The sequence below is a fragment of the Eulemur rufifrons genome, chromosome 6, assembly GCF_041146395.1.
Source record: "Eulemur rufifrons isolate Redbay chromosome 6, OSU_ERuf_1, whole genome shotgun sequence".
In the NCBI taxonomy this organism is placed as follows: domain Eukaryota; kingdom Metazoa; phylum Chordata; class Mammalia; order Primates; family Lemuridae; genus Eulemur; species Eulemur rufifrons.
This window is the reverse complement of record NC_090988.1, coordinates 89,761,677-89,784,329: the sequence shown is the minus strand read 5'-3', so window position 1 is coordinate 89,784,329 and position 22,653 is coordinate 89,761,677. Positions and strand designations below refer to the sequence as shown.

General features: G+C 45.9%; 1 protein-coding gene across 2 annotated transcripts in view; it reads right to left on the bottom strand.

Annotated features, from left to right (window-relative positions):
* CSTPP1 (centriolar satellite-associated tubulin polyglutamylase complex regulator 1) overlaps positions 1-22,653 on the bottom strand; it is a 170,646-nt gene that overhangs the window by 5,634 nt on the left and 142,359 nt on the right. For both annotated transcript variants that reach the window (XM_069471309.1, XM_069471308.1), the window contains exons 4-7: positions 18,293-18,377; positions 3,547-3,632; positions 1,633-1,825; positions 873-982 (exon numbers count right to left, since the gene is read on the bottom strand). In XM_069471309.1, the coding sequence (XP_069327410.1) occupies positions 873-982; positions 1,633-1,825; positions 3,547-3,632; positions 18,293-18,377 (474 nt within the window). The remainder of the gene's footprint in view (positions 1-872; positions 983-1,632; positions 1,826-3,546; positions 3,633-18,292; positions 18,378-22,653) is intronic.

Genomic DNA, 22,653 nt, shown 5'->3' with positions numbered 1-22,653 from the left:
GCCCTCAGGGGTTTGTGTTCCTGTGTATTCGAGAGCATTCTCCGGCAGACTGTATGTTATGTGAGATAATAAACATAAAGCACCCAGCACAGTCCTTAGCCGGCTGTGGTTGGCATTTAACAAATGTTCACTTTCCTTCCCTTGACGCCATGCCCTCAACTGGCAAAAGGAAGGGGAATGCTGTGTGTCTCTTCTTTGAAACTCAGGCACCTGGGATTCCCAGTACACTAGGAGGGTCTCTTGAGAAGAGACAAATAAGAACCGCTTATACTCCAGTAGGGTGGTGGCTTGCTGGCTCTTGCCCTAGAGCAGTGGATGTGGGAGGGGGAAGGGCGGGTGGAGAAGGCTCAGTGAGAATAAAACGACAGGCAGGAAAAACTGGGCCAGTGCAGGCTTCCCTCAAGTTTTTTTCACCTTTTCAGATTATCAGATTTTTTTTTTTTTTTCTAGCTGGGAAAAAAGGCCTCCTCAGACACACCTTTGCCCTGTTTGTAAATGGGATTCAGGTCTCTTTGATATATAATCTCCAGAGTCACTGAGTAAATAGCCCTGTGTCTGCCCAACCTGTAGGCCGCTCCCCAAAGCAGAACTGGGGATCTGTGGGGAGGGGCTGGGCACGCCTCTGCCATGGAGAGGCTGCTTCATGTTGGGGCAGGGCCTCGGGTGGGGGAGGCTGTCCTTTACCATGGGAATGTGTAAGAGGACAGTTTTGGGTCAGGCACATTCTAGCTCCATGGGACTCAGCGTCTTGCCCTGAGGAGTTGAGGCAGAGATAGTGATGCCCCCTCCCCCATGGAGCTGTCTGCCAGTAGAGGCCAGCCACTACTGTATTGTGGGGGCCAGTGGGGTGGCCACAGCTAGCTCATGCTTACCTAGGGCTTGATTGATTCCATGATGCTTTGAGAGAGCCACAAGGAATCCATAGAAGGTGAGTCTCTGAACGTTGCTTAGGACTTCTTTAACAAGTGCTGGGGGTGGGCAGCTAGAAGGGAGAACACAGGTGCCAGATTCAAAGACTAGCAAGCCTGAGGGCCATCTTTTCATACATACCTTCAGGTTTAGGAGGATACCCAGAGCCAAGACCAGGGGACCTGCCTTCGGGGCCCTAAGGCCCTGGGAGAGCTTGGCAGATCTCCAGGAGTAAGGCCTGGACTGTGACAGGAAGGGCTGGCATGTTCACTAGCTAGTGCTTTCACCAGGGGGGAGTAGGAGAGAAGGGAAGAGGAATGGCCACAGGGGACAGTCTCTTGGAGGAGACCAAAACCAGTTGCTCTGTCTCTAAGGGTACTTTGTGCCACACAGGACAGTTTAACCCTCTTTTTGTGTAGGGAAGTTTTGTACAGTGAATGCTCTTTCCTTCTCTAAAAAGCCAACGCCAGTCTATCTTCTGGTAAGCCGGTCACCTACAGTTGGTCTTGCCCAAGTGAAAGCAATCATTTCTAAGTGAGCCAATTGGGAAACCTTTCAATCACCAAGCTGGTTTGGGGGCAAATGGCACAGTTCTAATTATATTGTGACCATCAAGGGTCCTAGAAGCCCTGGACCAATCAGAACATCCTGCTAGAGATCTGTTCCAAAGCCAGCAGTCTGCGATCCCTGGGGCTGAGGAGGGGTCTGCGCACCATTCCTCACCTGTACTTGTGCCGGTCACACAGGTTTTCCAGGCACTGGTAGAACAGCGACGCCTCCACTCCCTCCATGCTGGCCTCGCCCAGGACTTGTCGCTGGCGGTGTTGCCCACTGGATGACGTTGGCACAATCACTGTATTGGGGTTCTTGCCTGACAGTAGGTCCTGATAGATGGCGGCCACACTGTCCAGAAATTCTGGTACCGTGGGGTGGGGGGGGACAGTTCAGACGGGAGGATGTGTTTCGTCCCTTCCCTGTGTTCTCCCTTCTCTGCTTGTCGGGTCAGCTGCACGCCAGCCTCAGTGCTCAGGGCATGGTGTCCTCAGAGCAGAAGCCCTCAGTCTTTTTTGGCCCCCACATTCATAAGAGGTGACACTAATGCATATCAGCTCAAATGTCTCATCCTTTAGACCGTTGTTCTAGACTAGGTGAGAGTCCCTGTCGCATGCTTTCATGGCACCCTATACTTCTGTGTAGCACTTAGCCAATGATGAGTTTTCTGTGTGATTATTTAATCTGTCTCCTTGCTGGAATGTAAGATCCTTGTACAAAGGCAGGGGTCATGCCTTGTTGACCTTTCCTGCCCCAGCACCTAGCACTGTGCGTGGCACATATTAAATGCCACAAATATTTTTTCAAAGAGTAAACGTGCATGTTCCCACTGGGAAGCCCCATCTTGTGAGGCCACCTGCCTCTCTAACTCAAGAAAGCAAGTTGGAATACCAGTGAGGAACAGAGAAAGCCTGCAAGCTGCTAATTTATTAATCATTTGAAATTGTATTCAATTCTTGTAGTTGAGCCGTCATTAGTTACCAATGACTTAGGGCCCGTCCCAGCTCTGGCTGACACACACTGCGGTGCAGTGTAATGATGCTCTTGGCCCAGTGCAGCCGGCTGGGAGCACTGTGAGAGCAGAGCCAGGGGAAGCAATGGGGGGAAATGTTCTCGCAGACACGGCTGCTCTGCCTGGGGCCCGAGAGCTTCTGCTAAGGAACAGGTGGTGAGACCCCATGCTCCAGCCCCTGCCTGAACAGCCCTTGGCTGCCATCAAGTAAACAGAATGTGGTGCCTAAGTGAGGCCAGGGCTGGCTGGGGCCACCAGTTGGCAGAAAGGCCATCTCCAGGCTCCAAGGACAGCCTTCTGTTTACTGGAAGAGCCCGTTTTAAACAAGTTTGTTTATGGACATAGTCAGCAATTTCTAAACTCAATGTTCCATTTGATGTTGCTGTGTGTGAGCGGGTATGCGTTTGTCTTTATTTGTCTATTTTTATTCCACCTGATTCCAAAGGGATTTAGGGGCACAGCTGGTGGGAGTGTGAGCTAGGACTGGTGTGTGCTTATTAAAGCTGTGGGTGGGAAAGAATGTGTGGCCACACACACGACCATGCACCAAGGGAGAGATCTCTGATTGTAGTAATACAGAAAAGAGCTGAGAGCACTGGCTTTGGAGTCAGCCTTCTCTTCAAGTCTGGTCTCCACCACTTATTAGCTGTGTGTCTTTGGCTACTTACCTTTGTAAACTTATGTCTCAAAGGACCTATCTCTTAAGGTTGTTGTAAGGATTAACGTCCTTAGTGCTCTGCCTGGGAAATAGTAAGTTTCCAATAAGTAGTGAATGCTATCGGTGTTGTTCTTATTGTCATTGCCACTTAAACTGATCTGTTGTGCTGCTGACTGGAAGCAGTGTGGTTTTCAATGTCTTCAGGAGGCTGAGGAAGTCAGCTGTGCACACTGAATCTTGTGGCCACCATGGAGAACTAGACATCCTGTTATTGACCCGCGGTGAAGCACACTCCCAAAGGAAGTGGGGAAAGAAACACATGTGCCAGGCACACAGATGGAAAGGGCAACAGGGTGGGACAGGGAGAGACACGATCCTAGAAAGGAGCCATTACATGGCCCTGGAACACTCTCACCTGAGTAGTAAAACTGGATCTGGAAGGCAAAAAGGAAATCTGAAAAAGACATCAAGCAGTCCATGGCATCGTCCATGAGCACAATCCTGAAGTCGGGGAAGGAGAGAGAGAGGGAATGTGAGTGTGGGTGGGCGGAGGGGGAGCGTGTGCACCAGTGAGCAAGTGACCTATTCCTGGGCCCCCAGTCTCCCCTGGGATAGCAAGACATTTAGGAGAGTGATCCCAAAAGCAGGCTCCTCCCAGTCACCTCACATTTTAATCAATTGGACCCTGCCACCAAACTGAACTGACCACACTGTACCAAGAGCAGGCTCCAAGTTCAGTCTCGGTGGCACCAGCTAGTGGATGGAGCATGGGGGGTGGGGCAGCGAGCAGAGGGCTCAATTGTAATGTAGCCAAGGTTTCTTTTCATACACTTAGGCAGCGAATCCTTTCATTCTGCAGTGAGGACCATTTAGTTCAAGTAAATACAGCTGATCAGAAAAGGCAAAAAGAACAGCCAAGGGCTTTAAAGGGGTCTTGGCAAGTGGTACTGAGATTTCATAAGTTACCAAAAGGCTAGAACAGCTACAGGCACTTCCGCCCTGGGACACAGATGGCAGACAAGGGGAGAGGGCAAAGAGCTACTGGGGACTCTGTACTTGACAGGGTCAAAGAATACACTCCATCTTGTGATGCTGTGGTGGCCACTGCTCCTCCTTGGTGTCCACTCTCACAAGGTGGCCACCTCCTGGTTTTTACTGTTCCTCCCACTAGGCACGCACCTCACAGGAAGAAAACCGTCTGACTAGTAAAGGGATCAGCCCAAGGCCATGTTCATGCTCTGCTCAGGGCCTCATCTGTGAGAGCACAGGAAGAGAAGGAAATTAGCACTCGCTGGGCTCCATCCATGTGCCAGGCAGGGTGTCAAACTCATCTACTGGGGTGGAGCTGGGCCCTCAATCTGTTCCTGATTGGGCCCTTCTGGCTTTATCTTTCTTATTGTTTTTTAAAATTGTTTTATTTTGCTCTCTGATGTATTTTTCTAAATCTCTCTCCACTGCCCTCCAGTCAGAGGCTGCCCAAATGGCAGCTGGATCAGCCCCAGAGAGAGTGAGCACTGCTTACCTCTGGGGAAGGGGCTTTACAGAGCACCCAGTGTAAGTGGTGCCCCTACCCCAGGAACTGTGCAAGGCACCTGGCCCTGCTTCAGATCTCCCCAAAGAGACAAAGTGGTTCCCATCTAGTCTTTAGTTGTAATAATGAACTACAGAAACAGGTACCATTTACTGAGTACTTCGTGGCAGGCACTGTATAAGGTATTTAACTACATTAATTAAATTTTATCCCACAACAATCCTATGAGGTAGGTCTTGTTATTGTTTCCATTTTATAAGTGAAGAGTCTAAGTCTCAGAGAAGTGAGTTTACCAAAGTCACATAAACAACTGGTGAGTTTGCTTGACTCTATCTATAGGCCATGTATTTTTCCATTAGGTCACACTGCATATTGACTGATTGACACGGTCTCCTTCTGCTGCCCAGGCTGAAGTGCAGTGGTGTGATCATAGCTCACTGCAGCCTCAAACTCCTGGGCTAAAGTGATCCTCCTGCCTCAGCCTACCGGGTGTCTGAGACTATAGGCACACACCACGATCCAGGCCTGGCTGATTTTTTAAAACTTTTTATAGAAATGAGATCTCGCTATGTTGCCCAGGCTAATCTCGTACCCCTGGCCTCAATCGATCCTTCCACTTTGGCCTCTCAAAGTGCTGGGATTATAGGGGTGAGCCACTGTGCCAGCCATACTGCCTCTTTTAAAATAAAAGACAGAACAGAAACACTAACATTTTATTTCTTAGTTTCTGTGGCTAATTTATCTTCTTTCTTGTCACCTATGTCTTAGGGCCTTAATTGTTTCTCAGGTGTCTCTTGGGGAGAAAGAAAGCTGCCTCCACTACCAGAGTTCAACATTGAAATTCCAGCTGGAAAAAATCCAAGGCCAGAGGGTGGGCAGAAGCAATGCCGCCAATGGCCACAGGAGGGTGCCCTGGCCCCTCTATCAGTAGCCTGTGGGACTAATTGCCATAGGCCAAGTGGCTACCCCATTCCTCATAACCTGAGGAGAACCCAGACAGGCAAAAGGAAGAGAGAGGGCACAAAGCCCAGATTCTGACATCTGGATGGAGAGGGAGCAGAGAGATGGCAGACAGGGCGCAGACAGAGAGGACTGGGTTAGCAAAGACACCCAAACTGCAGAAGAGAGAGCGCTCCCAGGAGCCCTCAGGGAGCAAGACTGACCAGCCCCTCAAAGATTTTCCTTCTTAGGCTCAGCAGGGAAGGAAAAGGCCCTGGAGAAAAGAAGCCAGTGACCTTTCCTTCCTGCCCTACTCCCAGGTCTAAAGTTAATTACTGTGAAACATCTCCAAGCAGGAAACCACCACTGGGAGCCAAAGCCTTTCAAGATGTTACATGGCTTCTCTTGTTTATCATCAGTCTGGACCCCAACACTCCTGTTTATAGCAGTAACTTCTATTAATTATGTATTTATCTTCATTTATTTATATTGTGATACAATAAAAATACCATAAAATTTACCTTTAAGAGTGTACAATTCAGTGTTCTTTTAAACAATATTCAAAGTTGTGCAATCATCACCACTGTTTAATTCCAGAAGTTACCTCCATTTGTAATTCTCACTAATCAGCATGCTCCCGAGCCAGGCTTTGAAGCAGAGTGCCATGAGCATCTTCCTCTTTCAGCCACAGACAGGACTAGAAGCTGCCAACAGGGCACACCTTCCAGCCTCAGAACTGGCCCACAGCTCTCTGGCAGGGGCTGTTCTCGAACATTAGCAGCCTCTTAAGACAGGCTGCCGTGGCAGAGGGCGTGTGTGGCATGGAAGGGCGGCATGTCTGTGAGTGCAGCCGCCCCATGTGTGCTCTGCTCTCACCCCCGCTGCTCAGTTGGCCTAAACTTACACTGGTCAGGAGGGAGCAGCGGGCAAGTTAAGGGAGGGCGATGGGGCAGGGCTTTCTTCCTGAGAGACATGGGTGGATCCCAGCAGCTGGAAAGGGACTGAGGAGTTTTCTCAATTGCAAACAGTGAGATGGGCTGCTAAAAAGCCAACTGCATCTCAGCGATGCCACCCACTACTCTGCTCAGCCTGAAACCTGGGGGGCATCCTAGACATCCTGGGACTCCCTCCCTGGCTCACCCCAAATCAATCAGTCAGTTACCGAGTCCTACTGACGCCATCACCGACATTTCTCTTGACTCCATCTACTTTCCATTTCCACAGCCACCGTCTTACCCCCAGCCTCCACCTCTATTTTCTGGATTCTTACCTCCTTCTAACCGAGTCTCCATACACTGTAGACTCAATTAGAATAGTCAGTGTGAATTTGACTGTTTTACCATTCTGTTTATAACCTGTCCTGGGCTTCCCCTTGCCCTTAAAACAGAGTCCTCCATTTGGATCCTGGCTTAGGAGCCCACATAATCTGCCCCCTGCCTCCCACACTGTATTCCAGCCACCTGATCCTCCTGTCCTTCCTCATGCCCCTCAGACAAGCCTGTCGCTCTACTACTGTGCCCTGCCCCTCAGGCTTCTCTCCTTACCCACCTGATGCCTACGTATTCTTCAGGTTGTGGCCTACACAACACCGCTTGGGGAAGTGAAGGAGGAAAGCACCCTCTCTAAGACTAGCGTCCGCCTCCCTGCTACTAGCTTCTACACTTCTCTGCAACCTCTTCACACTATTCATGTCTGTCTTTGCCTCAGGACTCATCAAATGACACCTCTGTCTTCCTGCTTGTTGCTTGACTCCAGGGTCCAACATTGTGCCTGGCACACAGAAGGCACTCAGTAAGAATCTATTGAATGAAGGAATGAAGGAACTCTTTCCCCTGGCCTGGTAACACCTGGACATTACTTTTAGCTCTGGATAGTCCATTTAAGAGGAATAAGCTAGAGTTGTGGAGAAAAGGGTCAGAGTGGTGGAGAGTCTAACAACCATGACATTGGACAAATGACTGCATTTAGAGCCTTTAGCCTGGAAGAAAAGACTAGGAAGGAAGTGAGGGCTGAGACCCAACTCTTTTTGTTTGTTTGCTTGTTTGTTTTGAGACAGAGTCTCACTCTGTCACCCTGGGTAGAGTGCAGTGGTGTCATCGTAGCTCACTTCAACCTCAAACTCCTGGAGACCCAACTCTTGAAGGGCTGCCTCTGAGGGAGTTGTCACAGGGACCTACAGTTTCGCTCTAGAAGACTTTTTCAAGCTGCGTAGCTCTAGAATAGTGGCTGATTTGTGAAGGAGTGAGCTGCCTGTTGCTGGAGATGTTCAAGCAGAAGCTTGCATGCTGATCCTTCCTAAAGGCTTCTTCCAGCTCTGAGAGACTGTCGTTCTAAGGGTGGACAGAACTAACAGCTTCTCCCGTTAGTGCTGGGTCTGGTGTCTGGTGGGGGAAAGTCTGCTGTTCAGAGGACTGTGGCTGCAGAAGATCCTGAAAGACTTCCATAAAGGTGCTTTTAAAAGCCCCGTATGCTGTGCTGTCCATCTCTAAATGAATGCTGACTCCTGAAAGTTCTGGGCATCTGCATCTTGCTTTGGAATCTCAGCAGAACTGTGGGAAAAGGCAGGCAGGAAGCTATTGGCCTGTCTTTGCCTTTGGTGACAGGGACAGCCCCAGGTTGTAGGCCCAGTATCCCCACAGACAGCTCCTTCATCCTGAACTCAAACTCATCACCACCCTCAGAGGGCTCAAGAGGGAATCTTCCTGGAGATGGGGTCATCTACACGTGCTGTTTTCCAGTTGATGGCAGTTGGCTCAAAACTCCTTCCTGCCAGAGGTCTTTTGCTAACGTGCCAGCTGCTCCTGACACCTGGAGGAGCCTGGCCGGCTCTTCTTTGAAGTGGCGCCAACAGGGAGCTGCTGCCAAAAAGCGTCTGTACAAATCTATTGGATCATGGAGGGATCCTTGTGGGCCATGCCTCAGGGCCAGAGAGAGGGACTCTGGGAGAGAAGTCAAGGCACTCTGGTACAGGCTGGCTCTGAGCAGAACCATGTGTAGGGTGGAGTCCAGGGCAGACAACTGGAATGAAGAAAGAGCACTTGGCAGAGTCCGAGCTAATCTCTAGGGAGCTGGCTTCTCTCTCTCTCTCTCTCTCTCTCTTCCCCCACCCCCTTGCTGACTTCCAACAGCTGGGATGGGCTGGCTGGCTGGGAGTTAAGCGGGTGCCAAGGAAGCAACAGCTTCCAGCCTGAACCTACTGACTTGCCAACTTCCTGTTCACCTCTAAGGGTCAGTTTCCTTGGTCTAGTGGCATGAGCTGCACCCATTTCCTGCAGTTCTGGGTTAGATGGCCCTGGGATTAAGTCCCAGCTCCACTGCTCAGTGGCCAAGATACCTTTTCTCTCTGAGCCTCAGTTTCCTCTTCTGTAAAGAGGAGATAATCACAGTTCCTATTTCACAGGATTCTTGTGAAGTCAATATGATGATGAACTTTGCCTAGTATATAACAGGCACTCAAAGTATGTGTTAGTTGCCATCAATAAGTGTATTCTATCTGGTTTAAAGTGCTGAAAGAGCCCAAATTAGCAAATAAAAATATAGCTCAGAGGAAGTACTGCCAGTGCCCAACCAGGCAGAGGCTCTCAGGTGTAAGCTAGCTATCTAGTTTTTTTTTTCTTCTTCTTAGTAGAGATGAGGTCTTGCTTTTGCTTAGGCTGGTCTCAAACTTCTGAGCTCAAGCAGTCCTCCCTCTTCAGCCTCCCAGAGTGCTAGGATTACAGGCGTGAGCCACCATGCCCAGCCTAGCTATCTAGTTTTAAATCCACTTTTTGGGAAAGCCAGCCCTCAGCCAGGGCCAGAAAGAAGAGCCACCTTCGTTTTTTTTTTTTCCCCCCCTTCTCAAGTGATTCTCCTGCCTCAATGAGCCACCTTCCATTACTGGACTTTTGGGAGATCACATAACTAGTGTCCTCCATGAGGGCAGCTGAAGTGTGTCCCTAAGTGTGGGCTCACAGTACACCTCTGTGGTCTTTGTTTTAACATTAGGGCCATAAAAGCAAAGCAGTGATGACACTATGCCTGGTTACTTTCTCCAAGTGGGAAGAAAAAGGCTGTTGTGAAGGTTTCCTGGGACACTTCCCGAGGGTTGCCCCTCCTCTGGGCTGCGTTGGCGGCACGTTTGTGCTGCACAGGGTGCCTCAAGTCCAGGCCCTCAAAGCAGATGTCCAGGTCATCGGTCTCCCCTGGCTCCAGCCTGCATCTCTGGGCACCCTAAACCCCACCTCCCTGCAATGCCTAAGAAGCTTGGCCCAGAGGGTGTGGAAAATATTAATAATAAAAATGGTTAATATTTACTAGGGCTTACTCTGTTAGCACTATACATTCATTAAGTTCGTTTTCGTCTCATATTAATCCCAGGAGGTAAGTTCGGTGAGTATCTTTACTGAGAACACAGAAAAGTTCAGAGGGCCTAAGAAACTTGACCAAGGTGACAAGGTAGAAGCAAAAGAGCTATAATTCAAATACAGGCCTCTCTGACTCCAATTACAGTTCCTAGACCACCTGCAGCCACTCCTGGTGAGAAAAAGTGGGCTGTGCTCCCCAATGGCAATAAAACCTTCCTGCTAGTGCCTCTTCCCGTCTCCCACCCTTGGTGTTTGTGACAGCAGCTGCCCCCAGAAGGACTGGAAGCTTAGGCTCCAGATGCTGCCTCTGCCCTGCAGCATCCAGGGCAGCCTGAGGGCCTCATTATCCCAGAACCTCTCAAGAAGCCGGACAGCTAGGGCTGAACTGCTCTACAGATCTTAGGATAAAGACCCAAATTCAACGTATGGCCTATAAGGCCCCTTTTTCCTTCTGCCCCCAAATGCCTCACACTCCAGGCCCCCTGGCTTCTCTCAGTTCCTCCAGGCCATCATTGGCGAGAGCCCGGTTTCTTCTCCATTGCTACTCACTTTCCCCAGAATGCCTTTCCCTCTCACTGCTGTCTGCCTAAATCCTACCCATACCTTCTGAGTTAAGGGAAGTATTTAAAACCTCAGAAAAATTACAGAGAATAACATAAACACCTGTGCCAATTAACATTTTTACCATCCTTGCTTCAGTTTTTAAAAGCTTTTTAAAATACAGCATTACAGATACCATTCAAGCCACCTGTGTACCCCTTCCTCGTGCCATTCCTCTACCCTTCCTCCACAGAGATCACCAAGATTGACTGAAACTTGGGGGTTTGGCATCCCTCTGCATGCTTTTATACTATATTAACTCATGCAAATGTCTATAGTCCTAAAACACTATATAGCTTTGTTTTGCTTGTTTTCAAACTCTGTGTGTCATTCTGTAACTTGATATTTTGAGATTTGTCAGTACTGATGCATATGTAGCTATTCATTTTGGCTGCTGTATAGAATTCCACAACTATGGCATGAAGATGCCACACTTCCTCATAACGAGGGGAAAGTCACCCCTTTTCCCAACTGTTTTGTTTCCTTCTGCAGACGGACATGAAGATTGTTCCAATGGTAGCTATTAAAAACAATGCTGCATGTTTCCTTATAGCCAGGCGTGGCTCTCAACTTTTTTAGATTTGCCCAAATTGCCTCCAAGTGATTGTAATAATTTACACTCCTACCTGTAGTTTATGAGTTCCCACTGTTCCACATCCTCACCAATACTTATGAGACTTTAAAATTTTTGCCAATTTGATAGCTGCGAAGCGGTATCTCAATTTAATTGACAGTTTTCTGATTTCTAGTGAGTTTGGGCATGAAAATATGCCCAAATGTTCATTATCAATATTCTTCTCTGCATTGTCCATTCATACCTTTGCACTATTTTTCTGTTGGGGTCCTTCATTTTTTTCTTATTGATTTGTAGGAATTTTGTGTTTGTTTGAGACAGAGTCTTGCTCTGCACCCAGGCTAGAGTGCTGTGGCTTCATCCTACATAGCTCACTTGCAACCTCCAACTCCTGGGCTCAAGCAATCTTCCTGTTCAGCCTCCCAAGTAGCTGGGACTTACAGGCACAAGCCACCACGGACCCAGCGATTTGTAGGAATTCTTTTCTTTTTTTTTCCCTTGAGACAGAGTCTCACTCTGTTGCCCGGGCCAGAGTGCTGTGGTGTCAGCCTAGCTCACAGCAACCTCAAACTCCTGGGCTCAAGCGATCCTTCTGCCTCAGCCTCTCGAGTAGCTGGAACTACAGGCATGTGCCACAATGCTTGGCTCATTTTTTCTATATATATTTTTAGTTGTCCAGCTAATTTCTTTCTATTTTTAGTAGAGACGGGGGTCTCGCTCTTTCTCAGGCTGGTCTCGAACTCCTGAGCTCAAGCAATCCTCCTGTCTCGGCCTCCCAGAGTGCAAGGATTACAGGCGTGAGCCACCACGCCCGGCCTGTAGGAATTCTTTATGAAAAATTCTTAGCCAAGTAGGGTGGCACAACGTGTCTGTAGTCTCAGCTACTCAGAAGGCTGAGGCAGGAGAATCACTTGAGGACAGGAGTTCAACTTCAGTCTAGGCAACATAGTGATACCCAGTCTCTAAAAAAAAAAAAAAAATTGTAATAAAAAAATTTAAGAAAAATTCTGGAGATTAATAAATTTTAAAAAATCCTCTTCCAGTCTCTGGTTTGTCTTTCAGCTTTGTTTATGGTTTCTATTGTTGAAAAGAACACTTTAATTCTTAATTCCTTGGTAGTCTAGTGGTTAGGGTTCGGCAGTTTCACTGCTGTGGCCAGGGTTCACTTGCTATCAGGGAATTCTTGCTTCCTGGCTGGTATTTCTCTTTTCTCCTGAATGTCAGTCAGCTCTGTGAGGCAAGGACTGTTTGTTCATCGCTCTATCCTCAGCACCTGGAAAATGAACACTGACTGCAGGGATGAATGCAATTTTTTTTGCAGTCAATTGCATCAGTCTCATCTGTTGGGCTTAGGCTTGTTAAATTTTATTTAAGAATTCTTTTGCTACCTGGTGGCCATAAAAATATTTTCCTCTATTCTCTTTTAAGAGCATTATAATCTTGAATTTCACACTTAAGTCTGTGCTCTGTGTGAAACTGACTTCTAATTATGATATGAAGTAGGGATCTAATTTAATTTTTCTTATGTGGATAACGATTTGCTCCCCCACCACTTACTGAATCACCCCTTTTCCAAACTGTTCTGCAATACTATCATTTTCTATATCAAGTTGTTATAACTGCGCAAGTGTGTTCTGTCTAGTATGATTCATTTGTATAATCCTTACTCTAGTACCATACTATCTTAATTATAAAATTATAATGGCCTTATATATATGCATATATATATTTTTTTTAGAAATGGGGTCTCACTCTGCTGCTCAGGCTAAAGCACAGTGGTGTGATCATAGCTCACTGCAGCCTCAACTCCTAGGCTCAAGAGATCCTCCCTCTGCCTCCCAAGTAGCTGGCACCACAGAAATGTGCCACCATGCCTAGCTAATTAAAAAAAATTTTTTAAAGAGATGGGGTCTTGCTATGTTGTCCAGGCTGGCCTGAAACTTCCAGGGTCAAGCAATCCTCCTGCCTCAGCCTCCTGAGTCACTGGGATTATAGGCATAAGCCATCATGCCCAGTTATGGCCTTATATCTTGGTGGTCTTGATATCTCATAGGGCAAGTTCTTCTCTTACTAATCTTTCAGGTCCCAGATTCAATATCTCTTGCTCATGGAAGGCTATCTATGATCCCCTAGATTAGGTTGGTTCTTCTGTTTATATATTCCTATAGCACTTCATTTATTTAATGTCTGCTGCTCTATCCATTTATAAGTTCCTCCAGGGCTGGGACATCTATTCTGGTCACTGCCATAGCCCCTCCACAAAGCACAATGCTGGCACATAACAGGCATTCAATAAATATTTGGTAAGTGAAAGAATGGGGAAGGAAAAGATAATCTGTTCTGGGGAAAGACCTTGTGGTGCAACAGTGATACAGGCAGACAGCTGTGCAGAGAGATGTTGCGGGGGAGAGGCAGAAAGAAAGCATAAAGCTGATCCTCAGGACATGGCGTGAGGTCTGGCAGGTACCAGATGCTCAGTAAGCACTTGAAGACTGAATATAGGAATGAAACATCACTCCACATTCACTAAATTATAATTTTTAAAAATAGATAATTTTTTGAGGGTCATGTGACAGGTATTTTATATGGATTATCTCATTAAATCCTTCAAACAACTCTATCAGATGGGTGCTATAATTATTTCCATTTTACAGATGAGGAAATTGAGGCTTAGAAAAGTTAAATAATTTGGTCGAGCTCAGAAGCTGGTAGGTTAAAGGAACTGGTATTTGAGTCCAGGGCTGTTTGGCTCCAGCACCTGAGTCCCTCACCATTAGGCTATACTGGGGCTATGTGACACAGTGACTTTCTTGAATGGGGGTGAGTAGCTATGTCTAAAACTAAATTCCCTAGGAGTTAGTGCGCTTTTGAAGCGGTACATGTATTCATAACATAATCCTGATAATAGAGCTTTTTCTATTAATCATAAGATACCCATTAGGGGTGCTGGCCTTTGGTGAGGGAGACGTTAAATAGTGTTTCAGATGATAAAAGAGTAGAGAAGTAACTTCTTTTAATCCAACCAATTCTAAAATGTCAGAATGAAACTGGCAGGAAATATTTTAAATCAGTATTTCTCAAAGTGTGGTTCCCAGGCCATCAGCATCACCTGGGAATTTCTTAAAACTATAAATTCTTGAGCCCCACCCCGGACTTACTGAACTCTGGGGATGGGGCCCGGCCACGTGTGGTTTAACAAGCCCTGCAGGTGATTCTGATGCATGCTCAAGTTTGAGAACCACTGCTTTAAATCTTCACCCTTGGAGCAGAGCTTCCCAACACTGTGTCACTTGGGCCTTACATGGTTTACAGGTGTGATGGTCTCCTCGGCCCAGCTGGGAGGAGGCCAGAGCCTGCAGGCCAATCACTAGCAGTCTTGCTTTACCGGACATTTTTGTTATATATTATTTTCTGAGTGCTGTGAAGTGAAAAAAGGCCAAAAAGCACTGCCTTTAAGAATCCAGGAACTTCTTATTTGTTTTTTAAAAATCTGGTAATAATAATAATACCAACATTATTATAACAGCAAGAAAATACTATTTATTGAATGCCTCCAATGTGCTAAGCAATTTATATATTTTTTGTCGTTGAAATCTCACAAACACCCTTTGAGCTTGTCACTATTATTGTTATCCCCATTTTACAGATGTAAATACAGGGCTTGGAGAAGTTAAGAGATATCGTCGCGCTCATCCAGTTAATGGAGCACAGGTGGAATGTACACCCAGGTCTCTCTAATGCCATGGTGCCTGTACTCTTACAGGTCAAAGTCAATACTACTACTACTTCTAACATTTATTGCAAGTTTACTCTGTGCGAGCCACCATTTTAAGCACACCACATACTTCTTCAATTATTACAACTATTATTATTCCCATTTTACAAATGAGGAAACAGAGGCTCAAAGATATTAAATGACTTTTCCAAGAGCACACACTAGTAAGTTGTGGAACTAGGATTTGAATTCAAGAAGTTTGGCTCAATTGCATGCTCTTAGCCATCAGGAAAGCTTCCCAGTCCACGAAGGATGGAGAGATAGAGACACCATGGTGGTCAGTTAGGGATACAATTACTTAACTCCTCAACTACTGCTGCAGGAATGCGTGAGGTGGAGGGGATCTCTGGCTGGGCTGCTGTCATGCAGTCTGTTTGCTCTTTCCTTTCCTGTGTTTCCAGCTCACACCTGCTGCCCCAGGGCCTGGCCATGATGCTTGTAGCACATAAGGCAGGCGCGTGTGGAGACACCATGCCCCTGAACAGGCTCTGGTTTACAGCTGCCTGTGGATTACATTCTTTTACACACACGTCACTGACTGGAGCCTCCTTCTGCAGCCTGTCCCCAGACCTCAGGGCCCTGAATAAAGTAAGCCTGGCAGTGAGATGGGAGAGGGCAGTTCCTCTTCTAGCAATAGTCACTGCCCTGGAGGCTTAACTACTCCCATTTGTGATTCTGGTCAGATGCCTAGGCATGTGTGGGGAAGCTGGGATCCTGACCTTCAGGACAAAATGAGAATAGCTTAAACAATCAGGAGGCACTTTCTGGGATGTATCCAATTTTTCTACATACACACCAGCTGGAGTGGGGTGGGGAAAAGAATGGTATTGAGGAGGTGGGTTGACATAGAAGCTTGATGCTCATAAATAGGGAGAAAACAAACTTCCCCTAATTCTGAATTCATCTCTAACTTTGCAGCCAGTACTGCGTGGACTTCTGTTATTTATGCTTGCATTCCCTCCATTCCCTCGCACCGCTGTTAACATGGTCTGACTAGGATGCTGCCTGATCCTCAAACTGAAAGGCCTGAGGTTTCTGTCAAATAGCAGGCCTTTAGGTGAGGAGTGGGTAAGCCTCTGGCCACAAATTCAGGAATGCCACTCCAGAAGCCCCTTGCTATCAATAATTGTACCAAGTACAGTTATACCTTGGTGTCAGGAATCGGTGGTTCTTACAGGATTCTATCACTTACACTCTAATCTTGCAGGGCTTACATATATAAGATTGTTTGGAAGGGTCTGGGGAGGTGGGTGGGGCAAAGGCAAAGCTGTGGCTGCTGGGGGTTAAGAATCACATAGAAGGCTCACTCTCATACGCTCGTCATGTAGCTTTCAGGAATGGGAATAGCAGACAGTGGCTATTCTGGAGTGATAGAAACTAAGGTGACCTATCACAAAGTAGTGGCAGCCAGTGACTGGTACCCAAGCAATCCCCTTCTAAATCAAGTTCCTTGAGGGGCAGGAACTATATCTTATTCACGAATGCATTTCTAGTGTGCAGAATCTTGACACAAAATCAGTACTCAAGATATATTTGACAAAATGAAGCACTGATACATACTGTAACATGGATGAATCTTGAAAACATTATGCTGAGTGAAAGAAACTAGTACCAAAGGACCACATATTATAGTTTTTGAACTGTCCAGTGGGTAAATCTACAAAGACAGAAAGTAGATTAATGGTTGCTTAGGGCTGGAGAGGATGGGGGAATTGGAGAGTAATGGCTAAGGGGTGTAGGATTTCTTTTTAGAGTAATGAAAATGTTCTAAAATTGATTGTGGTAATGGATACACAACTCTGGAAATACATGAAAAGTCACTGAATTTTACACTTTAAATGGGGGAGATGTATGGTATGTGAATTGTACCCCAAAAAGCTGTTTTAAAAGAAATACTTGATGAATAAACAAATGAACAAATTAGGATATAGTTGCTGACTCTTGTTCTTGGAGTTGCTTAGAACCATGTAAAATGCCAGATAAGGAACATTCATTCACACAGTCATTCATATTTGCATTCATTCAGCAGATATTTATGGAGTGTCTAGCATGTATCTATGTACTGTGCTAAGTGATGGTGATTCAGCAGAAAACAAGATTGGAATAGATCCTATCTGCCCTCCTGGGGCATACACACCCACACTATGGTTCCTTTTTTTTTTACTTAGAAATTCTCTAGTTAGACCCATAGCTGACTTTCATTCTTAAGTTCAGTCTTTAAGAATACTGAGTGTTTTTTACCCCAAAATTTGGGGCTGCATCTTCCTTAAAATGATCTGAGCCCAAATGGAAATTTTCATGGAAATCTGAAGTTAACTCCATTTGGCTGCTTTTAAATTACACTAGATAATCTCCCATGCTTTTTTTCAGCTAAGGAAAAAAAAAAAAAAATCCAAATCTCCTTTGGATAGCAGATAAGTTAAAATGATAAAACCTGAACTACAGCTTTTACCAGTGGCAATTGCCACTGGGAAAGATAATGTTGTTCCACTGAACGACGAAGGGAAAAAAAATCCTACAAAATTTTGGGTGTGAGATCACTAAAACAGATTTTGCATGAGGAGCAAAATTAGTTCATGAGCTGTGAATTGCAAAACATCCTGCCCCAGTGTGAGGTGGGTGTCTGTAGCTGGTAGCAATGGATTTCCCATCTTCAAGACAGCCGAAGGAGTTGGCTGGCTTATTTCGAGAGGAGTGAGGTGATTCTTGGTGCAGTGCAATCAATGCAGCTTTGGTTTCAGCAGGTCAAACCACAAAAGCAGAAATGATGCTACGGCACAGGGAGGCAGGATCCTGGGGAGATTGAGAGTCTCCTTATGCCCCTGCCTCCCTGGGTCTGGATTCGGGCAGACTTGGGTTCAAGTCATGCCTTTGCTACTTACAAGCTATCAGTAAATTCGGGCAACATAGTTAACCCCTTTGAGCCTCTGTTTCCTCTTCAGTGTGGTAACAGTTCCCTCCCTCAACCAGGGCTTTATCACCTTCATGCCCTTTTGGTCCCCAACCTCAATCCTCCCAAGTCACTGCCAACTCTTGGCCTCTCTTTTCTCAGAATATCCTCTAGAGGGCATGTGTGTGTGGCGCGCGGGCACACACACACACACACACACACACACACACATTTGGTTTTGTTTGTTTGTTTGTTTGCCTCTTCATCTCACTATCCTTCAACTCTATCTTCAGACCCTCAGGCTCCCCACAGAAACCACAAAGGACCATTTGGCTTCCCTTTAGAAATGTAGAAAGTATTATATTTTGGGGGCAAATCCCAAATACACCCCTCTCCAAATGCCAATATCTTCCCTAATGGTTATTTTTCATTTGTATACATTTCAAGTTTCTCTAAGAAGCAGTGGCCCACAAAAAGCTGAGTTGGTTTCAAGAGTGTAGGAGACGTACCTGGCTGCTTTCTGAGTAAGCTCCAGCGGGAAATCAGGGCACAGCAATTGCAGCAAACAGTGATATTCTTTCATGGTCAGCAAATCTGAAGTGGAGATGGAGAGGAACACATTAGGTCTCCGCATTTCAAGTTACTGTTCTCTTTTTGGTCATTTCATGGGTTTCACACCTAGTCTTGGTAGAGCTGCTCTTTTAAAGGTGAGTCAGTGTCAAGGGTGTTCTAGCCACTAACCTCCAGGGATGAAATTTTAAGATCAATATTTCTACAAAGCTTTTCTGGGTGGGAGGCACCCAGTTACATTCTAACCAAACGAGCTTCACTGGTTTGCGAAAAGGTCGAGTGAAGAGAGGAAACGAGAGGAACCTTTATCAGCCTTCTTAGTTTGGTTTTCCTTGTATATAAAGATCTGGAAGAATGGGTCATTTCAAAGCTAGTTAAATCTGCTGAAATTCTCTGGCATGGAGCAGTCACCACCACATGCCCAAAGACCATCCACAGAATATCTGGAAGCAGTACTAAGGCAAACAGTCTTGCAGAGCATGGAGGAGAAGAGTATAGCACAGAAACCCACAGACTTTATTACTCTGTCATCCAGTGTTGCAGCAGGCTGGCTACTTTTGGATGCCTGCACACAAATCTGGTCATCCTATTACAGGAAGCCAAGACCAAAGTCCAAGATATACAATCAAGACAACCAAGGCAAATGATTCCTGATATACATAAGCAGTGCTTTGGGAGAGATAAGCCAGGACGAGGCTTTGTGGTCCGGCAGAAAACCCAGAGAGGCAAATCTCAGAGAGGTTTATAGTATCCCAAGGGAGAAGAAATACACTGATGCTTAAAAGTTGTTTTGTTACTGCATGTACTAAAGCCAAAAGATTTTAGATCAGCCAAGTAGCAGCAATCTGCAAGTAGTACCATACATCAAAGCATTTCAAATATGGAAGGACATGGTAATGCTAACGCAAGAACAATCCACTCCGAAGCCAAACTGACTGGGAGGAGGATGGGTGAAAGGAGGGAATCCAGAGGGCATGGCTACATTTGGGGAATGAAGATGATGATCATAGGCACTTGGTTTCTTTGGACCCAAGTTACCCCAAGCCACAGGAATCCAAATCTCCTGTCCCTGTTAGTTCGGTTGATGCTTTTCCAAGACAAAAACCCCAAATCTCTAGGGATGGGCCTGAGTTCCTACTACTTTTTCATCAAAGCTGAATTCAAGGTGGGGGCAGAAAGTTAGCCTAACCACACTGCCAAAGTCAGGGACACCAAAGGAACAGACTCAGCGTCAACGTAGGTCAAAGGATCAATATGGCTTTTGTGGCCGCCTTCTTGGCCACAATGGGGTGTGCACTTTCCTCTCTTCACTTGCCTGACCTCGGGCATGGCCTGGCAGGAGGTCTTGTTCTTCAAGGGAGGGAGTAATAGCCACTCATGGTCTCACAGACTTAGGGTGAGGAACAGGATAGGCAAAGGGAAGGGAGAAAAGCCACTGAATCTAATGTGCTCACACTTTGTTCTCACTCCAGAACTCCCCATAGAGAAAGAGGAGTGATTTTTGGCAGGGAATTAATAGAGAAAGTTCTATCTTTAAATCATCTGTGCTTTTCTAGGCTAAACTTTGGTAGATGTACCTGATGGCATTCTTAGGGAGAGTCAAAGTATTTCACAGGAATTCACATTTATCTCCCAAATTACCTACAAAATATCCTTGGGAAGATAAACAGGGTGAAGAAAAATGAGAAGTCTGGAGAGAGAAAGAGAGAGAGAGAGTTATTTAATTAAGAAGGACAATTCTAGGGATCAATCTTGGCCCCCTGGTTTGCAGACTCTAGGCTCTCTTTAGGTTCTTGATGTTGTTCTAACTCATGTATTTCAAATATAATACTTGTTTCCCAAGGACAGAAAAATGCTTTACGAAAATCACTTTGTACAATAAAAAAGACTCTTAAAAATACTAAAAACAGAATACATCCTGCTCACCACTTCTGGAACTCCACTCTCTTAAATGTTAAGTGAGGAAGGTAGCCAGAGAAAGAGATTAATGAAAATACAAGGAAATAAACAACTTTTAATTGTGGAAGAGAGTAGTTCTAATTCTACTAAAGTAGTGTCTAGATAATATCAAGGCTCGATGACTTCAAAGGGGAGGCATGTGCTACTTGGAAACACTCCTCAGTTGGTGTACACTGGGTACTGGAGAAGGACAAGTGGTAAGACTCGTTCCACAGTCAGAACACTGATGAGCAGGTGGGAGCTGTCCTGTTCCTGCTCCATAGGCTAGGGTTCAAATCTTGGCTCTGCAATTCACCAGGTATGTAACCTTGGGCAAACTGCTTAATCTCTCTAAATCTCAGTTTCTCAGCTGTAAAATGGGAATGATAATACCTAATTTTCAGGGTTGAAGTCAAATGTAAAAGAGAGGACATTTATAAAGTACCTAGCAGACTGTTTAGAATTTAGTAACACCAAACAATGGGAGTTGTTTGGTTTTGTTTTTAAATCCTGAAGGCAAAAAAAAAAAAAAAAAAAAAAAAAAATCCTGGAGCAAAGAGAGGAGAGGGGAGGAGGAAGGTGTTTTTTGCTGAGTTTGAGTGCTTCAACATCTAGAAGTGACCTGCCTTGAAAATTCTCTGTCAGGTTGCTTGACCCAAATCCAAATCCATTTTTGGATACTTTTCTGCTGTGTTCATTCTTTTAACATTACCATGTGTCTCCTCTGTTCCAGGCACAGTGTCATGATGAAGCTCTTGAGCTACGTGTGGGCATTAGTTAATCCTAATGCTTCTGTCTACTTTGGGCCCTTTGGCTCTCAGAGCTCTCTCCAAGATTTCAAAGGCCCTTTGGGCAAGCCCTTTGTGCTCCAGAATAACAGTAACAAGAGTGAACAGTCACTGAGCTTTGTGCTCAGCTTTTGAAGTAGCTCACTTAGCCTTCACAGCAACTTTATGAAGTAGACCCCCGGTCCCGTTCCACAGATAAGGACATGGAAATTCAGAGAGATGAAATAACCTGGTGAGCAAAGGGAGGAAGATCCAGAGCCTGGGGGACAGGAAGGACCTGTCTTCGCAGAGCAAGATCCCAGGCTAGGAGGGAAGGAAGTGGGGCTGAAGGCTGGAGGGGCTTAGTAATACTATTAATAACAGCTAACATTTATCGAGCACTTACTATGTATGGGCCAGGCACTGTTCCTCTAAGGAGTTTACAATTGTTACTTCATCTAATCTTCACTATTGTTAGTTATCCCCATCTCACAGACAAAAAAACTCAGGTTGTGCATGCTTAAGAGGTAGAACTGGCAGTCCAGTTCCAGGGCTTAAGCTAACATTTTCAGCACCTTGATCTTATCAACTATACTGTGTGAAGGCTTAAGAGCTTGTTTTCTCCTCCAAACAAACTGCAGGAGCTAAATATCTCCAGGTGAACTGGATCAAGGAGACAATTCAAGTGAACTGGGATTTTTCACATAAGAAATCAAGTCTGAAAGGTTCTAATTACCATCAACAGAAAAGACTGAAGCTTCAGCACAGCAGTCTGAGCTAGGCCAGAGGACATGGGGTTGGGGAGGTTGAGTACATCTGTGCTGGTGGGGATAACACCATCTCTCATCCCCACCCACATGCCAGCTGCTCTTCGTCCTGGCAGGTACAGGGAAGGTAAGTGGTGTGTACCAACAGATGCTTTCTCTAAAAGAATCCCCCCACAATTAGGAAAGCTTCATCCAGCAGGTCCTGCAAGTTCAAAGGCAAAGAAATAAGAAGGCTTTGGTATAAGATCAAAATCAGAACACTCTCCACAAATTGGCACATCTCTTTTTGTGGGTGGTCAGAATTGCTACACTTTTTTTTTTTTTTTGAGACAGAGTCTCACTCTGTTGCCTGGGCTAGAGTGCCGTGGCATCAGCCTAGCTCACAGCAACCTCCAACTCCTGGGCTCAAGCAATCCTTCTGCCTCAGTCTCCCGAGTAGCTGGGACTGCAGGCATGCATCATCATGCCCAGCTAATTTTTTCTATATATATTTTTAGTTGTCCATATAATTTCTTTTTATTTTTAGTAGAGACGGGATCTTGCTCTTGTTCAGGCTGGTCTTGAACTCCTGACCTCGAGCAATCCTCCTTGCTTGGCCTCCCAGAGTTGCTACACTTTCTTCTTCTAAGCCTTGTACTAGTCTCACCAACTGTGTGTCTGGCTCTGGACTTGAGGTTTTTACACCCTTGATCCTATTATCTCCAGAGGCAGCACAGCGTAGCATTGTGGCTGATAGCATGGATAGACTGCCTGGCTCCAAATCCTAGCTTTGCCATTGACTTCAAATTACTTGACCTTATGCGCTTCATGCCTTGGTTTCCCCATCTA